Raw genomic sequence first — 19,676 nt, 5'->3', positions numbered from 1 at the left:
GGGGGTCAGCGCCACCTCTCCTCACCGACCTTGCCCGCTGCCCAGGTTCATGAGCTCCGTGCTTCTCCTGCTGCCGCGGGCCCACGGCGTGATGAAGACGCTCTGCCTGGAGGTGGTGCTGTGTCGTGCAGACGAGAGGGCGGACCTGTACCTGCAGTTAGAGAGCAGGGGTTTCGCGCAGCTCATGAGGCACAGGTGAGTGCGTCCTCGGATGCAGCTGGCTCGTAAAACGTCCCTTTGCTCAGCCGTTCCCCTCCACTCAAGGCACTTGTAGGTTGTCGCTACGTGGGTGTGTGTTCCCTCTGCATCTGCGTCTTTTCTCGTCTTGCCTGTGTGCACGTTTTTACATAGTGATGAACCGTGTCGTTGTGTCCTGATTTTCTCCATTCAGTGCTTGCTAAGTATCTGCTGTGTATAGAGCATTCAGCTGGTGCTTATTTAAGCAGGAAGACACACGAGGAAGCAGGTGTGCACCCCGTCAGGACCCAGGCTGCACTTAACCCCCTGCTTGACACGCCAATGCGTGACTAGCACTTGAAGCCATTTTTTAAAGTCATAACATCCTTTCTGTTTAGCTTATTTTGTTTGACATCGCCGGGTTTTTGAAAATGAACTTTTTATTTTGGAATAATTTTATTTTTACAGAAAAGGTAAGAGATAGTACGTAGGATTCCCACACACCTTTCACCAGGTTCCCCATCTTACATAATCACGGTGAGTTTGTCACAACCAAGGAGTTAACGTTAGTACATATCTGTGAACAAGGCTGGACTTTATTTGCATTCAGCAGTTTCCTCACTGACGCCCTTTTTCTATTCTAGGATCCAGGCAAGATACCATGTTGTTAATTCACTTTTAATAATCTAGCCCGCGATAATTATTTTCAAGAATGTAATTTTTATATAAGTGTAGTATTACCTATAATATATATATTTTTGTTTGTTTTTTTGCGGTACGCGGGCCTCTCACTGTTGTGGCCTCTCCCGTTGCGGAGCACAGGCTCCGGACGTGCAGGCTCAGCGGCCATGGCTCACGGGCCCAGCCGCTCCGCGGCATGTGGGATCTTCCCGGACCAGGGCACAAACCCGCGTCCCCTGCATTGGCAGGCGGGCTCTCAACCACTGTGCCACCAGGGAAGCCCTAATATCATATTTTGAAACACAGAACATCACAAAAAAGAAAAAGTTACCTGTCATATCTGAAAGTCTAGTAATAACAACTGTCGAATTTGTGTGTTTTTAAAAATCCCTCTTACCGTAGAGACGACGAGAGACAGAAAGTGTGTTTGGACATAATTTACAAGCTGATGGCAAGATTGAAGCCCGTGGAGCTCCGGGGACTCCTGAGCCCTGTGGCGGAGTTCCTGTCTCACCCCTCCGCTCTGTGCCGGGAGCAGATGTACAGTATCCTCATGTGGGTTCACGACAACTACCGGTGAGCTCCGCTCTGACAGTTTACGGCGCTGTCTTTGGGGGACCGTTTGGGTGCCTTTAGCAGTCTGGAACGATTAAGATGAATGATAAAGTATTTAAAAATATGTCATTAATAACTGAAACAAGTTTAGTGTATTGAAATATATCCTTACCTTAATTGATTTTGTGTTATCTGTGGGAAATGTTCAGAGCGTGGCATTATGGGTTGAGCTGAAAGTGTAACTTGTTTCCATAGTTATCCCTTTACAGTCTGACAAGATTAAGGAAAGGGGCTGCTGGGATGTTTCCTCCTTTGGGGCTGCGACCACGCCATTCCTCATGGGGTCTCTGTGGCCCTGTTCCCCCAGCCGCACCAAGGGCCCGTGTCAGGGTGCAGGTGCTGGAGGGTGGGTTTGGAAGTTCGCGGGAAGAGGCAGGTTTTGTTTCTTCAATTCTGGACAGTGCTCTTGGGGTTGAACAAAAGCAACAGAAGGAGCATCAATGGATTTGTCGTTTTGTTACTTTTCTCAGAGATCCAGAGAGCCAGGCAGATGATGACTCCCAAGAAGTATTCAAGTTGGCGAAAGACGTGTTGATCCAAGGATTGACCGACGAGAATCCCGGCCTTCAGTATGTGCCCCTCCTGCAACAGCTGGGCTGGGCGGGCGTACTCAGGGGGTCTCGTTCTTGGCCAGTGTGGGGTCTTTCAGAGGTGTTGGAAGCACATTTGCAGTATCAGCGTTTTCTCTGCCTCTTGCTTCCATAATGTGTAATAAAAATGTATTTCAAATCATATTAAGACCTAAAAATCCTGACACGTTACTTTAACATAAAAGCCTTGAAAAAGTGGCATGGGTTCACACTCTCTCTGCTGTGCCGTGACATACAGCATTTCAAGATGAGAAATCTGTAATAAAAAGTGGGTTATTGTTTCCCGTTTAACCCAGAGTGAGATCTCACTGTATGTATCAGTATCGGATGACATGTTTGAAACCTTGGAGATTGGAGGATGCTACAGTGTAATCACACGTGGAGAGAGGGCGGTTGTTCTCCCCGAGGGCTAATTACATTACATTGCACAAGGAGCAGTGTAGACTTTTTTGTATGATTCTGTATATCAACTGACTTTTAACTGTGTTGGAATTTTTAATTCATTAAAAATTGTATTTGGATTTCTTAAACCTTCACAAATTATAAAGCCTAATCTGGTTTTTAACCAGAATGGTTTGAATATTTTATATTCATATTATGTTTTGAATATTGTATAGCGCTGACTTTTGGAGTGAATTGTCTTATTAGCAAGGCAATGAAGGACTATATATGTAATTTCTTTCAATGTTTTCTCAGTTTCAATATATCTAATGTTGTATTCTCATCTTTGAAAACTTCCCAGGTAAGAGAGATGAGAATAACATCACCTAGTCTCACCTCTTGCTAAATAATGCTAACATTTTGGAATATTTCTCCCCTTCAGCACATACATTGTTTGTAAGTCAGCTTACCCTGTTGACACAGTTTTGCCTATGGTTGCCCTGCGTTGAGCTCTGGCGGGGGCGGGGGGGGGGCGGCGGGAGATGCCTTCCCTGCCGGGCACACGTACAGGCCTCCTTCTCTTCTTTCCTCTCTGCCCTTCAGATTAATGATTCGGAACTTCTGGAGCCATGAAACTAGGTTGCCGTCAAACACCTTGGACCGCTTGCTGGCCCTAAATTCCTTATATTCTCCGAAGATAGAAGTGCGCTTCTTAAGTTTAGCGACAGATTTTCTGCTTGAAATGACCAGCGTGAGCCCCGACTTCCGCAGTCCCGTGTTCGAGCACCCTCTGTCGGAGTGTGAGTTTCAGGTGAGCTCTCACCCCTGTGATCTGAGCTTTCCCTGCCTGTTGCTCAGCAGACATTGTCCACTAGTGTTAAACGTCTTTCTCTTTTCTTTAATTGAGGTATAAATGAAGTATAGCATTGGATTAGTTTCAGGTGTATGTGGTAATGATTCGGTGCTTCTATGTATTACAAAGTCATCACCACAATAAATCCAGTTAACATCCGTCACCTCCCAGTTACACATTTTCTTCTTGTGATGAGAACTTGCAAGCTCTCCTCTCTCAGCAGCTTTCAAATACGCAGCACAGTGTTGTTAACAGTAGTCACCATGTGTGCATCGCACCCTAGGACTTCCTTCTTTTATAACTGGAGGTTTGTATCTTTTGACCCCCTTTACCCATTTCTCCCACCCCCTACCCTTCACCACCACCAGTCTGCTCTCTGTTTTTATAAGCTTGGTTTGTTTTTTGTTCCAGATTCTACATATGAATAAGACCATACAGTATTTGTCTTTCTCTCTGACTTATTTCGTGTAGCCTTCAAGGTCCATCCATGTTGTTGACAAATGGCAGGATGTCATTGTTTTTCAGGGCTGAGCAGTATTCCATTTTGTGTGCGTGTCTGTGTGTGCGTGTGTGTGTGTGTGTGTACGTACACCACATCTTCTTTATCCATTCATCTGGCGATGGACCCTTAGGTTGTTCCCATGTCTAGGCTATTGTAAATAGTGCTGCTATGAACGTTAGGGTGCCTGTATCTTTTTTTTTTTTTTTTTTTTTTTTTTTTTGCTGCGTTGGGTCTTTGTTGCCACACGCAGTCTTTCTCTAATTGCGGTGAGTGGGGCCTACTCTTTGTTGTGGTGCGCGGGCTTCTCATTGCGGTGGTGTCTCGTTGCGGAGCACGGGCTCTAGGCCCGCGGGCTTCAGTAGTTGTGGCACACGGACTCAGTAGCTGTGGCTCGCGGGCTTAGTTGCTCCACGGCATGTGGGGTCTTCCCGGACCAGGGCTCAAACCCGTGTTCCCTGCACTGGCCGGCGGATTCTTAACCACTGTGCCACCAGGGAAGTCCTAGGGTGCCTGTATCTTTTCAAATTAGTGTTTTTGTTCTCTTTGGATAAATACACAGGCGTGGAATTGCTGGATCGTATGGTAGTTGTATTTTTAGTTTCCTGAGGAAGCTCCACACTGTTTTCCACGGTGGCTGCACCAGCTTACAGCCCCAACAGCAGTGCACAGGGCCCCCTTCTGATGACAGCCATCCTGACAGGTGCAAGGTGATGTCTCGCTGTGCTTTGGTCAGCGTTGCCCTGACGACCAGCGTGCTGGCTTCCTGGTGTTATTTGGAATCCACGCACGTTCTTCCTGAGACACCGCCTGTGCGTCACCCTGCGCGCGGCGCACCCTCGTCCCTTCAGCCTCCACGTAGCTGTTCCTCTCTCCCCTCCCGCCACCCCCGTAGATGCCCGTTGGCGCCTCGGCCCAGCAGCCCCGGTGGCGATTTGCACGTTGACTCAGAGCTCCTGGAGCAGAGCCCGCCCTGCCACCCCCGTGTCCCCAGTGCCTGGCGGTCTGGGCGCCGGGTCGGGTCTGGGTGCTCAGAGGAGCTGAGGCGTTTCCCGAGGGTGGGAGTGAGCCTCTGGATGCAGAGTGCGGAGGAGTAGGAAAGGGTTTTTTCCTCCCCAGTGCTGATGGGCTTGTCTAGTTGGCAGATAACTGTTCCGTTAAAACTCAGTTTGAAAAGGTTCTTAAGCTACTTCTCACGGAGACACACGAAGTTATAGTACGTATGTGCTGATGGGACCATTAGATTTTAAATAAAGCATTTGAGTGTTGCTGAGAAGGGCCACTGCTTCACCTGAAACTCTCGTGTGCAGGAGTATTCTGTTGATCCCGACTGGCGCTGTCGGAGCGCGGTCCTCACTCCGATGTTCCTGGAGACCCAGGCCTCCCAGAGTGCGCTCCAGACCCGGACGCAGGATGGGCCCCTCTCGGCTCGGCGGGGGCTGGCCGGGCAGGTCCGGGCCACCCAGCAGCAGCTCGACTTCACACCCACACAGAGTGCAGGTAACGCGTCTGCCGCGGGGTGCCGGCCGTCGGGGCAGCAGGGCCCCCCCAGAAGACGTGAAGGAGGAGGGGGGCTGAGTTCCTGAGGGCAGACTCGGGGGGTGGGCGGGGGCAGGAGTCCCGTGGGGACAGTCCTGGGGGTGGAGGTGGGGACGGCTGCTCAGCCAGCAGGCATGCTGGGCGCTTGGAAGCGTGGAGTCCGATGGCCGTCCTGTGTCCACCACAGCCAAGAAAGGGAAGAAAAGGGTTATTTCTGATTGGAGAAAGCAGGAAAAGTCTTAGTACATATACGTTTTGGTTTCGTTCAGTGCATCATGTTTAAAACCCCTTATTACCTCAGAAGCAAAGCAGAGCTGAACCAAATTCATCTACTGTGTTTGTAGTTCATTAAACTTTCCTTTCTCAAATGAGTCAGCTGGTTCCTTTGATCAGCAGAGTACAAGTTGTAGAGTGAAATCCCCAAGTGGTTTTATGTAAATTCTTCAGTGCTTTTCCTTCATGGGATTTCTTCACATTCTGTTGGCTCTAGAAATAGGAGTGATTTGGACAGTTAGTGTGGAACTTTTACGACACTGATGCTAGAAATCACGGACCTTAGTACCTTGTCGCAGACACAGTATCATTCTTAGGAGCAGGTGACATGTCTCCCGCTTCTCACGTTGAGGACACGGGAGCCCGCCGCCCGGGTCTTCCCGCGGGGACCTGGCCGGCTCCCGTCTTGGTCGCTGCTGCCAGGCGGCGGCCTCTGCTCTCGAGCGGCATGTCCCCGGCGTGTCCCCGCTGCCCTGACGTGCCTGTCACGCCTGTTTGCAGGGGGAAGAGGCTCCTGCCACTGGCTGACGGGGGGCAGCATTGACCCGCTGGGGGACGGCTCGGCCCCCGCCACCGAGTCATCGCCCTCGTCCTCGTCCTTGCTGTTTGCCCACAAGAGGCCTGAGGGGTTGCGCGGGGCAGCCCCGAAGTCAGTGGGACCCGACTTCGGGAAGAAAAGGCTGTGCCTCCCAGGGGACGAGGTGGACAACGGAGCAAAAGGTAGGCGGTCGCCGAGGTGTGTTGAAACGCGCGCCTCCGTGAGCCTATGGCTGTCCCCGCGTCCCGGCCCCCGCGTGGCGCCCAGCACTGTGGAAGCACGGTTCGGGGTCCAGAAAGTGGTTGAGTAAAGTGGGCACAGCTCCGTCGCTTAGTGACTTTCTGGAAGTTTAGGGGTCACAAGAGGAGGTAGGGTGTAGAGGCTGAGCCTCAGAGAGTTGAGGTCCGGGTGGGGTGGAGAGGGGTCAGGCCAGGCCTGGGCGGTGGGGAGTGAGGACACAGGCGGTCGGCTCGGGGCCGGGGCGGGGGCAGGTAAGGAGGCTGACGGGGTGGGCTGGGGGCCCTGGGAGGAGCCCCGGCTCAGGCGGGGAGCCAGCAGACAGGCCAGCCGCCCCAGACTCGCGGGAAGCGATGGCATCCGCCCTCGGTCAGGTCTCTCGTGCGGCTTCTACAGCTCCGGTTGGCGTTTTTATTGCCCCTTTCCTTTGGGTCTCAGTCACTCTCTCTGGCTCTGCGTCCCCAGCCCTTGCCCGCCCCGCACCCACTTGTGGGAAGCGCGTGCCCTAGCCCTGGGCTCACGCACGTGCCTGAGCAGTTCACGCCTGAGCTGGGGTCACGTGGGCCTGTTTTCCTTTCTTGTGCAGTAATTTTTCCTGGGTATTAATGGCTACTTTCTTTCTTTCTTTCTTTCTTTTTTATTGAAGTGTAGTTGATTTACAGTGTTGCACCGGTCTCTGCTGTACGGCACAGTGACTCGCTTACACACACAGAGATGCTCTTTTTTTATATTCTTTTCCGTTATGGCCTATCACAGGGTATTGAGTGTATGACTGTTTTCTTTTTCTTTTTTTACTTCTACCAACTTTATTTGCCAGGTGTCAGCCATTCAGGTTTCTAAACCAACAGACTTCTTTTCATATTTATATTTTTATAATTATGAAATATTTCAGATATAGACAAAATAAAAATAATATATTTGACATCCCTGTATCCACAGCCAGGCTTTACCAAATTTAACTTTTGCCACAATTACTTCAGTTAAAAAAAAAACCCTAAAGAAAAACTCTCCCAAATTGTATTTCACTCCCCTCCATAATCTTCCCAGAGGTAATCTTCAATCCTGAATTTTGTGTAGCTCATTTCCACAGATAATTTATGTACTTTTATTCATAACTTATATTCATAAAAAAGTAAGGCATTGCTCTGCATGTTTTATAAAATATTATAAAATGTTTCTATTTTCTACATGCACACTTTTTGTTCAGTATTGTTTATCCATATTGATACACATGGCACAAGTTTATTTTAAATCATTGCATAGGATTCAGTAGAATGAATATGCAAGAGACTGTCAATACTCTGTTTATGGACATTTAGGGTTTTTTTTTGTCTTTTCTTCCCCTTTCCTTTTTTTTTCTTTTCTTTTTTTCCTTTAGCTCATTATTTCAAACAAAGTTACAGGAGCAGCTTCTTGTGTACATGACTGTTTTCTTTAGATGTTTGGCTTTCTACATATTTGTCCCCTAGTGTCCTCTGAGTGGCACAGCTGTTGTCTATGTGAAATCTCCCTTGAGCCTCCGAGTACTGCGTCCAGGCTGCTGGCCCCGGACTGTCCTTCCTCGGTCTGGTCCTCCTGGGGGGCACCTCCCCGGAGACCTTCCAGGGTAGGGGTCAGCACGGTGGCTCTTGTGACGCGATGCTATTCACTGCTTTGCAGGCACTGGTGCTTGTGGGGACAGAGCTCTGGGCTCTGAGGAGCCTGGTGTGGCTTCGTCATGGTCCTTTGTGAGGACAGGATATTTACTCTGGAGATGCTCTCAGGATCTTCTCTTTAAGACCAGTTTTAGGAAACGTCACAAAAGGGTCCTTAGGTGCAGGTCTGTTTTAGTCCATTTTCCTGGGCTGAGGAAGGCCCTTTCAGGCTGCTAACTCCTGTTTCCGGTTCTGGAATGTTTTTGCTTGGGTGATTTTTTTTGTTTGTTTTGTTTTTGTTTTTCATTGCTCTAGACATTTTATTTATTTTTTAAAAAAATTTATTGAAGTATAGTTGATTTACAACGTTGCATTAATTTCTACTGTACAGCAGAGTGATTCAGTTACGCATGTATAAGTATGTATATGCGTTCTTTTTCGTGTTCTTTTCCATTATGAAAAGGGTTCCGTCCTCTCCCGTGGATGATTTTGATGATGATTTCCAAGTGTCAGTCAGTCTCTTTTTGGGATTCTGTTTGACTATCAGACCTAATGGATTATCTAATTTTCTGTTTTTACCCTTTTTAAAAAATATATTTTATTTATTTATTTATTTTTAAATTTTGGCTGCGTTGGGTCTTGGTTGTGGCATGTGGGACGTTGAGGCACACGGGATCTCTTGTTGAGGCGCGTGGGCTTAGTTGCCCACCCCCCCGCCCCGACATGTAGGATCTTAGTTCCCCGACCAGGGATCGAACCTGCGTCCCCTGCCATGGAAGGTGGATTCTTTACCACTGGACCACCAGGGAAGTCCCTGTTTTTACCCTTTTCGTTCTGTATTCTGGGGCATGTCTTTAACCTTATCTTCTAACCTATACTTTCAAGTGATGACATCCTGTTTTTAGTTTCCATGAGCCTTTTTGGTCTCTGAACATCCCATCGGTCCACTGTTGCAATATGTACTCTTTCTGATAAATGATCATTTTTTGAATTTCTTTCCTAGACGGCCTGCTTTCAGCTTTTGCTGTTTTGCTATAGTTTGGTTCTGTTTTTCCTATTTGAAGCTTTCCTCAAGCGACTGGTGACTTTCGGCTTTTTGCTGTGTTCCAGCCAGGGCGATAAACAGTGTCTGGAGTGGTAGCTGCATGTTGGGTGTGTGCTGACTGGCCTCCACCATGGCGCAGAAGCCCCCCTTTTGTGCTGGTTGGTTCCCTAGAGGCCAGATCTCCGCCCTCCTGCCTGCAGGCCCAGGGCCTGGTGCCGGGGCGGCCCCGGGTTCCAGGAGTCCTCACAGCCCCCAGGGTTTCTGCCCCAGCCTTGCGTCCCCGAGCCCCCTCCGCTGTCCCCGGGTGCTGTCTGGCCTCTGCCGGTTCTCTCCGCACGGCCCTCGGTCGGCACCGAGGCGGCACGACTTGCTGTTCGCCAGCTTCCCGAAGTGGTCAGCGGTTTCCTGTGCGGCTTTGTTTTGAGAACAAAACTAAGGGGAGGTAAAAGATGGAGCTCAGAGACAGCCTCGCTTTTGTGTCAGGGATTCTGGGGAGGAGGACAAAGTCGGCCGCGAATAACCAGCCTGTTTTCTGTTCTTCAGGTCCAGACAATCGGGCAGAAATATTGCGATTACGCAGACGGTTTCTAAAGGACCGAGAAAAACTGAGTTTGATTTATGCCAGGAAAGGTGTGGCTGAGCAAAAGCGAGAGAAGGTTTGTGTCTCTTTCTAGCATTTGATCAGAAATGGCTGTTGTCTGTCAGAGGACGTGTGCCAAGGACACAGGCTCCCTGTCGGTCTAGAGTCCGACTGTGGCGGCAGCCCACTGGGGGTCCCCTGAGCTGCTCCGGTCTGCCCTCCCCTCGGGGGCTGCTCTCTCTGGACAGACGGGCTTTCTCCTCACGGGACCGCCCGTCCCCCTGGGGTCCCGCCTCCCAGCTTCAGCCCCTCTCGACGCCGAGGCCGGAGCCCTGACCCAGCTCGGGACCAGCAAGCCGTTGTGAGCAGGGGGTGTGCTGCTAGAGGTGCCACGGGGGTGGGCGAGGAGAAGGGCTGGGGCTGAGCTGCCCGCTGCAGCCACGCGTGTGGCACGAACTGGTGGCTGGACGTTCCTCAAAATGTGGATGTGACGGGAGAGTTTGTAGCCCTGGCTCCAGTGCGAGATACAGATCAGTGATGATGCCCAGCTGTTACAGGGCCAGATTGTGAGTGAAAGCCCTGTCTTGTTCTAACTCAGCTTAAATCCTCAGCCACTTAACTTCCAAATTTGAGCACGGGGTGGTCGAATGGTTCCCCTGGGTCTCCTGTGGAAAGAAAACGTGCTTTCACCTCCCTCTCATCCCTGTAACTGTGGCAACCAGCGCAACTAATGCAACACTTCAGGCCTGTCGCCAACCCCATTCCACTGGAGGCGTTTGAGCTGCGAGCCCCTCGTTCAGTCTGAATCCTGCCTGGGCTTCTGGGGAGCCAGGAGCGGGCTTGGGGGCATAGGCACTGGGCTGACCCCCGAGGGTCTCAGGGAGAGGGTGGGGATGACCCGCGCTCGGTGTTGGGCGCGCTCGCCAGCTGGGGGCGTGTCACCTGAGTGCTTGATGGCAGAGCTGTGGTCCGGTGCGTACAGCAGACAGAAAGCAGGGGCAGCACCGGAAACTAACCAGGAGATGAGCACGCTGGGGAGCCTGTTAAAGAGGCCGGGGCGGGGGGCTCCGCAGAGACGGTCCCTGCGGAGGGAGCAGCTGCAGAGGTGCGTTCCCGGCAGCGTCGCGTGGGCCCCGTGTGGGGAGAGCAGGGCCGGCAGGGTGGGGCTCATCGCGAGGTTTGTCAGACTGGAAACACAGCCTCTCGTTTATGGCTTTAAAAAGTTTTAAATCAAGTTCTCTGATTTCAGAGAAACTCAGATTTCTTTGTAATAAATATTTAAATAATCTTCACTGTTCATCTGACAGTGGTTTTTGTTCTGGATTTATCATTTGCCAGACTGGTAAAGCGTAGTGACTAAACCGTCTTGGTTAGAAATTGTCATTGATTCACTTTTTTTTTTTTGGCAAGAGATTTTTTGATGAGGACCATTTTTAAAGTCTTTATTGAATTCATTACAATATTGCTTCTGTTTTCTGTTTTGGTTTTTTGGCCACGAGGCATGTGGGACCAGGGATCGAACCTGCACCCCCTGCATTGGAAGGCAAAGTCTTAACCGCTGGACCGCCAGGGAAGTCCCTGATTCACTTTTCTGTTAGTGGTGGGCGCTGACAGTTTCATAGCTCACACGCTACTGGTATTCTTTTTTTTTTTGCGGTATGCGGGCCTCTCACTTCTGTGGCCTCTCCCGTTGCGGAGCACAGCCTCCGGACGTGCAGGCTCAGCGGCCATGGCTCACGGGCCCAGCCGCTCTGCGGCATGTGGGATCTTCCCGGACCGGGGCACGAACCCGCGTCCCCTGCATCGGCAGGCGGACTCCCAACCACTGCGCCACCAGGGAAGCCGGCTACTGGTATTCTTAACTGAGAATTCTAATCCTCCTCCGTTGCTAACGACTATAGGAGATGAAGAGTGAGTTAAAAATGAAGCACGAGGCCCACGTCATCCTGTACAGAAGTTACCGTCGTGGAGACCTTCCTGACATCCAGATTCCGCACAGCAGCCTTATCACCCCCTTGCAGGCAGTGGCCCAGGTCGGTGCTGGAACCCACCTCATGCTCGCAGGGCTGCCTCTGTGCAGGGCAGAGGTGCTGATTTGTCCCACACGGTGGGCTCAGTGAAGGGCCTTGTCCCGAGTCATGGCTCTGCCGCTTCCTAGCTCTGTGAGACCCTGACACGGGGTACCATCGAGACACTTTGCTCTGGGCCCAGTGTCTCTGTGTGCCAGTCACACACTGAGTCTGTTTTTCTCACCAGTAATGTCAGTGGGAATGAAACAGTGTGTAAGTTGCTAAGTCACTTAAATCATTGATTATACAAAATCCTCTTTCGGGGGAGGATCGAGAGAGCGACAGTGGGATCAGTATCCTTCTCTGGTAATTCTCTTATTAGCCGGGGACAGGGAGTACTTTTCTCAGACATTAGGGGATAAGTGTACTGGGAGTGAGTGAAGTTTTCTCACTGAATTCTCTGACAGAAGCAGGATATTTATCCCTGCAAAGTCTGATTAAGGTTTCTTTGACTTTAATTGAAGTACTGTTTATAATCGAAGGGTATCATATATATCATGTAATATATGACTATGCTATAGGTGCTGAAACATGATGCCTTAGCACTTAACTGGCAGCACTAATGTTGATGATAGTGATAGATTATGTCTGTGTAGCCCATTACTGCTTGGTAAGATTTTTGTTTAAATAATTACAGAGTGACAGGAATTTGCAAAAATAGCCCAAGTCCTGCGTCCCCTCCCCCAGCTTCCCTCCGTGGGGACGGCTCACGTCACCGGAGCACCTGAGTGAACCCCCAGTGTGACCAGATCACAGACGCGCGAGTCCCACCACTTCGCTGCAGCACTGTTGTGTGTGTGTGTGTGAGGTTCTGGGCCGCTTGTCCCACGTGCAGATTCACGTGTAGAGGAAGGAATTTGTGCACAAGAGTCAGTGGGTGTAGACGTGGAAGCCCCCTGACAGACTAAGTGGACCCCACGTAGCAGAGTGAGAGGCCCACCTGGCAGTAACCGTCTCTGTGGAGTGTAACGACGGGCAATATTTATTTTCTTCTTGTTTCCTGATGCGTATTTTCTAAAATTTTATATAAGAACCATTATGACTTTTTATAAGACAAATACATTACCTAAAATAGAGTAATGACCAACATAAAATAAAGAAAAATCAAATTATAGTTTTTATTCAGAAACAGCTTTTACCAAACAAAATAATTTTAAAATTTTATTTATTCTTGCTTTCATGCCTTCATTTTAAAAATGTAGACGCTGCCTGCTGGGAGCCGTTCTCAGCACTGGGGTCTGTGCCCGGGAACAGCGGGAGGGACGGGCTGTGTCCGTCAGTCTGGCCACCCACCACGCAGGACGGAGGCGGCTCCTGCTGGCGTCAAGGGATTAAATGGCCACGGTGACGGGGCTCTGGCCTGTCGTCTAAGCTCAGGGCCGTTTTCCAATGTCTCCAGGCTGCTGTCAGTCCCCAGGGACAGCCCTATGTCCCCCTGGCCCGGGGCAGGGACCCGCAGGTCCAGACTCACGCAGGACTTGAGCCAGCTTCTGAGTCTGTACTCTGGGTCCGGAATCCGTGCCATCGTGCCTTTTATAAGACGTGTCAAACAGATGTGCTGGGTTAAGTTCCGAATCCTCCCCGTCGACGGCTGCGGCTGTCGGCGTGGCCGTGTGGGCAGCGGCTTGTGTGTTTGGGTTCGGCTCCGGTGCTGTGGGTGAGTCACCCCGGTCTGTGCTCCTCCGGAATGTCCTACAGAGGGATCCGCTCGTCGCGAAGCAGCTCTTCAGCAGCCTGTGCTCCGGGATCCTGAAGGAGACGGACAAGCATAGGACCGCGTCTGAGAGGCGTGGCGCCACGCAGAAGCTGCTGCAGGACTTCACTCACTTGCTCAGCACCACCTTCCTCTTCTTCCCTCCGCTTGTGTCCTGTATCCAGGTGAGGCCGCACGCGCACTGTCTCCCGCCCTTCACACGCCGGCATCTAGCGACTCCGTTGGCTTCTTAGTTGAAACGAGGGTTTTAACAGAGCACGTGTCCTGTGATGGGGCCGCTTCCTCCCAGATGGTTAGACGCAATTTATTTGTATTAAAAAAAGAACTTACATATGATGGAGTGATGAAATCAAACTTGACATAAAATTGTTCAGGTCTTAAACCAGCCAGTCCCCTCAGTGTTCTGCTCGCACCTGCGTGTCGCGCGGCGCCCAGTCCTCCTGCCGGCCTCTGGGGACATGGGTGCAGCCCGTGCCTGGCTGTGGGCAGGGGACGGAGGCACAGGCGGGCTCGGGCCAGGCGGTAAACAGGCAGAGGCGGAAGGGCACGAGGGCCAAGTGATGCAGAAGCCCGGGGTGGTGCAGGCTGAGGAGAGGCAGGTCGGCAGGCCGCCTCTCGGCCGGGGTGGGCTGTGCACTGTCATGGGCGCTGTGAGGCCGCCCTCAGAGAAGGCTTTGAAGGCTGTGCTCTTCGAGCAGAGAACTAGTGTAGACAGACTTTTGTAGGACTAAACACACTTACTGGAAGATTACTCTTTCATGTAAGAAATGTTTTCTTTGCTGTTCAAACCATGGATCGTTACAAAAGTCCCTAATAGAAAATCCGTTGGATTCATTTCAGTATTTTTGTAACTAGTTACCTCCCTGGAGTAATTTAAAAATTACATTCTTTAGTGTTATTTATCAGTAGCTTTGGTTTGCAAACTGATTGGGTAATAAATCCGGAGATGAAGTACTTAGTATTCTTACTTCGTACTTTTTTGTTGTAGCGTGAAACTGTTAATACAGTTTGTTTTTATATACTCTATTTTTATTGGTTTATAATTTACAAGTAGAATTCCTTCATTGGTTTTCTCCTGGTGATGCCAAAGACAAGACTTGAGAAGTTATATTGAATCAGCCGGTATTTCAAAATAAGTTTCTCTTTACATTTTATCCCGAAGCAATTTTGATTTTTAAAGATTTAATTTTATTTATTTTTTGCTGTGTTGGGTCTTCGTTGCTGCGTGCGGGCTGTCTCAAGTTGCGGCGAGCGGGGAGCTACTCTTGGTTGAGGTGCACGGGCTGCTCATTGCGGTGGCTTCTCTTGTTGTGGAGCACGGGCTCTAGGTGCGCGGGCTTCAGTAGTTGTGGTGAGTGGGCTCAGTAGTTGTGGTGCGCGGGCTCAGTAGTTGTGGCGTGCAGGCTCTAGAGCGCAGGCTCAGTAGTTGTGGTGCGTGGGCTTCTCATTGCAGTGGCTTCTCTTGTTGCGGAGCACAGGCTGTAGGCGTGCAGGCTTCAGTAGTTGCAGCACGCGGGCCCTGGAGCACACAGGCTTCAGTAGTTGTGGCTCACGGGCTCTAGAGCGCAGGCTGAGTAGTTGTGGTGCACGGACTTAGTTGCTCCGTGGCACGTGGGATCCTCCCGGACCAGGGCTCGAACCCGTGTCCCCTGCATTGGCAGGCGGATTCTTAACCACTGCGCCAGCAGGGAAGTCCTGCTGTGTTGTTCATGGAAATAGAATTTTGTTTGGATTTTCTTTCCTGTACCACTAGCTCCTGCTAAGAGTGACAAGCATTTTTGTTTGTTTGCTTGCTTTGGAGAATCTGTGTTCTTCCAAGACCCCTGGTGTTGAATGCAAGTTGGGTCGGTGGTAGCCGGTCAGTCTCAGTGAGGGTTCCGGGCCCAGCAGCTTCGCAGGGCGGGAGGCAGGTGCCCTTCCACATGTCCATGCAGACGCAGGTCTGTCGTCATGAGATGCTGTCCTACTAGCCATACTGTTCTCTCTATTGGTTTGGGGCTCACTTTTCGTTATTTTTGCGTATACAGAACTCTGAAATTGAGAGTTACAAAGTAAAGGTCAACATGATAATTCCCGAAGCCCTCCATTCCGTGTTGCTGAGCACGTGAGCCCCCGGGGTGGGGAGACGTGAGGAGGCTGCCAGCTAGTGGGGGTGAGTGCACCTACTCTCCAGTGACTGGGTGTGCGATCTTTGTGTCTCAGATGCTCTCCTCGTCTCTCCAGGGTATACGTTCCGGGAAGCTGCGGTTGTGGTCTGGACATACAGCAAATGTGTAAAACTCTCACTGTCCGCTAGTGACATTGTTGCTCTCAATTAATCCTGGATTGGAAGTGTGCAGTAAGGAGAGATCATTTCCTCCTCTGAGCAAGCGGGGGAAGGCTTAACAGAATCACACAGAGGAGCTTGTGCTTTCTCCACCACGAATGTCAGACCTTCGTGCTTAGCAGAACGAGGTCCTCGCTGGCAGAGGTGGCTGGGGAGCCGTGGGCTAGAGGGCTGCTGTGTCTGTCTTCGCAGGAGGTCAGCTGCAGACACACCGACCTGCTGAGCCTGGACCCGGCCGTGGTCGGCAGCGCCGGCCTGGCGGGCCTGCAGCAGCCGGGGGCCATCCACCTGCTGGAGGAAGCGCTGCTGCACCTGCTGCCCCAGGAGCCTCCTGCCAAGCGTGCTCGGGGCAGGCCCGGCCTCTCCCCCACCGTCGGCAGATGGATGGAGCTCGCCAGGTACGCCTGGGCCCCGACCCCGCTGGGGCCGAGGCCGATATGTCTGATACAGTTACTTCGTTTATTTGGGAAAAACAAATTCTGTTTCGGTTACGTGAGGCTTTATCATAAGAAAGCCAGTGCCTAATTCTGAGGATGCTGGATTCGGGTGAAATTTCACTTGCGCTTCTTTTCTGTAACACTGGTTTTTAGGTCTTCGGGTTCTGGGTGTAAGAGTGGAAGTGAGAGCGGGGTTTCTTGCCTCGCCGCTGTTGCATGGTCGCTCCTGTCTCTCTGAACTGAGTGCCGTGGTGGGTAGCGAGGCGCTGCGCCGGGTGCCGGCAGCAGCACAGCGCGGGTTAGACACCGCCAGCGGCGCGGGCGGCACCCTGGGCAGGAGGAAGGGCCTCTGCGGGGGCTGCTTCTGCCCGTGGGCGTTCTTACCCTCTTGTGTCTGGCATGGCCATGGGCAGTAGTGACGCCTTGTGCGCTTGGGAATTTCAGGGGGCAGAGTCTCGGGTCTTGGGTGTTGTCTGGATAAACGAAGCACACAGCTTTTAAGGGCCTAAACTTTTAAACATTTTTTTTCTAGCTTTATTAATGCTTCCTCACACTTTTTATATTATGTTTGTGCATTCCTTTCAAACAGAATTTTTTTTTTAATATTTATTTACTTTTAATGGTTCATTTGGCTGTGCCGGCTCTTCGTTGTAGTGTGCGGGATCTTTAGTTGTGGCATGCGAACCCGCTCTTAGTTGCGACATGCATGTGGGATCTAGTTCCCAGACCAGGGGTTGAACACGGGCCCCGTGCATTGGGAGCACGGGGTCTTTGCCACTGGACCACCAGGGAAGTCCCACATCATTGTTTTGACCACGGTACAGCGTATGTGGTCCAGGGACCGGGGGCCAGTGTAGGGTGGACCTAAGGCTGGTGTGTTTTCTGAATTCCTGGAGAATGCTGGTAGCTTCGTCTCCTCTTGGACTCCTGGGCCGTGGGCTATTTTCCCACCTCCCTACCTCTGCCTCTGATTTGTTACCTTTACCTCCCCATGAGCAGGGCAGTAAGAGAGCTATAGCTATTAGATTTTTTTGGTCTAAATTTGGAGTCAGTGGGCTCTGAAAGAGAACCCGTGGGGCTTTTTTGATGTAATAAACACGTGAAATTTCATACCCAGGGAAGCACCAAACTCAGGAAGACCAGGAGGGGAGTGGTCCTCAGCTCGGTGGTCAGGCGACTGCAGGGTTAGGAAGAGAGGACATTTGTGTGGAGACTCAGAAGGTGGGAAGAAGTCTCTAGAGAGAAGGGAACGAACTTACTGAACACTTGAGACTACCTTAAAGGGGGAGCTTGGCTGACGGACCAGCAGGTTTGTGTTAACGGCAGAGATGAATGCTCTAGCCCGTGTCCAGGCTGTCAGTAGAATCGAGAAGACCATAGAACGTGGAGTAAAACGTGGCATCTCTAGGACCAGGACTAATTTACCTGCTTTGGGGTTCTTAACTACATTCCAAATTTTAGGACTAGACAAGGATTCCAGATAGGTTACCACAGATAAGAGCAGTGTCTCAGCAATGAATTAACACAGAACAGGCGCATTTAATGAGTCAACTTACGCATTGTAAAGCTGTAATTTTCAGATTTTACTTTAAATGCGCTGTAGAATAACTCCTGCCTTCAGTACGGCTAAAGTAGTAAAACTTAATGGTAACTTCAAAACTTTTAAGATTTCATATTTTTACAAAACAAGAATAACGTATCTTTTTTGGTTAATTATAACATATGACATCTTGATTTAATATCATTTCATTAGAGTAAAGACTTAAAAAATACTGGGACATTCATTGATTTGGACTTTTTTTCTTCTTTCGGTTTGTTTTATAGGCTGTACAGGTCGATTGGAGAGTATGACACCCTCCGTGGTATTTTCAGCAGTGAGATAGGAACAAAGCAGATCACACAGGACGCGTTACTAGCAGAAGCGAGAAGTGATTATTCTGAAGCTGCGCGGCTGTATAACGAGGTAGAGTTGGTCTCTAGCAAGTGCTAGTTGCTTAAACACTTTCGTTCTCTGAATGGAAAAATTGTTAGCTTTAGAATTTAGAGCTTCAAGTATTCCAGCTTTTATTCCTTAGAATTTACACAAAGATTAGCGTCAGAAAATGGCTTCATAATAACCGCATGTGAGCTAAGTATTGTTATCCCTTACTCTTTTTAAGAAAGCATCACTGAATAAAAGAAAGCATGTTTTACCAAGTACGATAAAATTGTAAGATGTTACTTCAGTATCTGGTATTATGTAATTGCCATTTGAGTAGATTGTGTTCATTCAGGAAGTAAAAAATTTATAAAGAGGTAGGTAAGAGTTGGTTTTGGGAACATGACTGAAGTTCAGGTTTGTGTTTGAGCTACCGGTGGCCGAGTGTGGATGTGTAGCAGGTACATACTTGGAGTTCAGGTCTGCGGCCTGTGCGAGAGATCCAGGTGGTGGAATCTTCTGCAATTTTCTGTAAACGTCTTATTTTCTAATTTCCATTCTAAGAACTCTGTAAGTAGTAAATAATCTACAGTATTTACATCAAATTATGGGTCATTTAAAGTCTTCAGCTTATTCACTGGCTTCATTGTTAAGTTTCCCAGAGACGTGGTTCCCTCTTGGCTGGGGTTTTTAATACTCATTTGACTATTAGATTCCACTCAAGTTACTCTGTTTTCCCTTTTTTCTCCTCTTGTCATAAATCTGAAAATGGTTGTTCTTAGTACGAATGTTACACAGCCTACAGTGCAAATGTTTTCATTTGTACTGTTTGCAACTTTGTAAAATAATCTTACCAGGCCCTCAATAAACAAGAGTGGGCAGACGGTGAGCCCACGGAAGCCGAGAAGGACTTCTGGGAACTTGCATCCCTCGAGTGTTACAACCAGCTTGCCGAATGGAAATCGCTGGCGTACTGCTCCACGGCCAGTGCTGACGGCGAGGGTGCCCCAGATCTCAGCAGGATGTGGAGTGAACCCTTCTATCAGGTGTGTGGGGTCATGTCTGAGGTCACGGAAATAAATGTTTTAGATGGTCAGGTGTGCTCTCATTAGTCAGGTTGTTTAGAAGTGTTCAAAAACAGGGCAGTAGTTGTGCAGCATTAGGGTATTTATACGACCAGACACCCCCCAAACTGCATAATAAACTGCTCACCGCTTTTAGCTCAGCCTTTCAGAGTGAGCGGAGGCCTTTAAAAATGAACGTCAGCATCCCTGGCGTGACCACCAGGAGAACATTTCCTGTTGTGTCTGCGCGGCATTGCAGTCTCGCTGGGCCCGCCTGCCCGTCCGCACTGCTCTCCTCGGCTGTGCCTGGAGGTCCCTCTCTTCGTACCAGACGTCCGGTTGTCTTTCAGCTACGAGTAGCTGCCATTTTCTGCAGACCGTGTTCCTGTGTGTTCTGTGGTTATAAAATGAACCACTTTAGATGAGCTTGTTTTAAAGTTTGTAGCCTTAGGTGCTTTAACATTTGACGCATTCAGCACCGTCAGTTCGGCACCTGGACCCATAAA

The 19,676-nt window shown here is 50.0% G+C and overlaps 1 protein-coding gene across 4 annotated transcripts in view; it reads left to right on the top strand.

Moving 5' to 3' along the window:
- The window catches only part of PRKDC (protein kinase, DNA-activated, catalytic subunit), a 150,914-nt gene that overhangs the window by 96,698 nt on the left and 34,540 nt on the right, over window positions 1-19,676 (top strand). For all 4 annotated transcript variants that reach the window (XM_060035361.1, XM_060035360.1, XM_060035359.1 and 1 more), the window contains 12 exons: window positions 46-195; window positions 1,261-1,434; window positions 1,944-2,042; window positions 3,048-3,255; window positions 5,107-5,296; window positions 6,110-6,328; window positions 9,606-9,718; window positions 11,544-11,675; window positions 13,410-13,589; window positions 15,944-16,149; window positions 18,013-18,151; window positions 18,964-19,152. In XM_060035361.1, the coding sequence (XP_059891344.1) occupies window positions 46-195; window positions 1,261-1,434; window positions 1,944-2,042; window positions 3,048-3,255; window positions 5,107-5,296; window positions 6,110-6,328; window positions 9,606-9,718; window positions 11,544-11,675; window positions 13,410-13,589; window positions 15,944-16,149; window positions 18,013-18,151; window positions 18,964-19,152 (1,999 nt within the window). The remainder of the gene's footprint in view (window positions 1-45; window positions 196-1,260; window positions 1,435-1,943; window positions 2,043-3,047; window positions 3,256-5,106; window positions 5,297-6,109; window positions 6,329-9,605; window positions 9,719-11,543; window positions 11,676-13,409; window positions 13,590-15,943; window positions 16,150-18,012; window positions 18,152-18,963; window positions 19,153-19,676) is intronic.

Source organism: Delphinus delphis, chromosome 17 (genome assembly GCF_949987515.2).
Source record: "Delphinus delphis chromosome 17, mDelDel1.2, whole genome shotgun sequence".
Lineage (NCBI taxonomy): Eukaryota > Metazoa > Chordata > Mammalia > Artiodactyla > Delphinidae > Delphinus > Delphinus delphis.
This window is presented reverse-complemented; position numbering and strand designations above follow the sequence as displayed.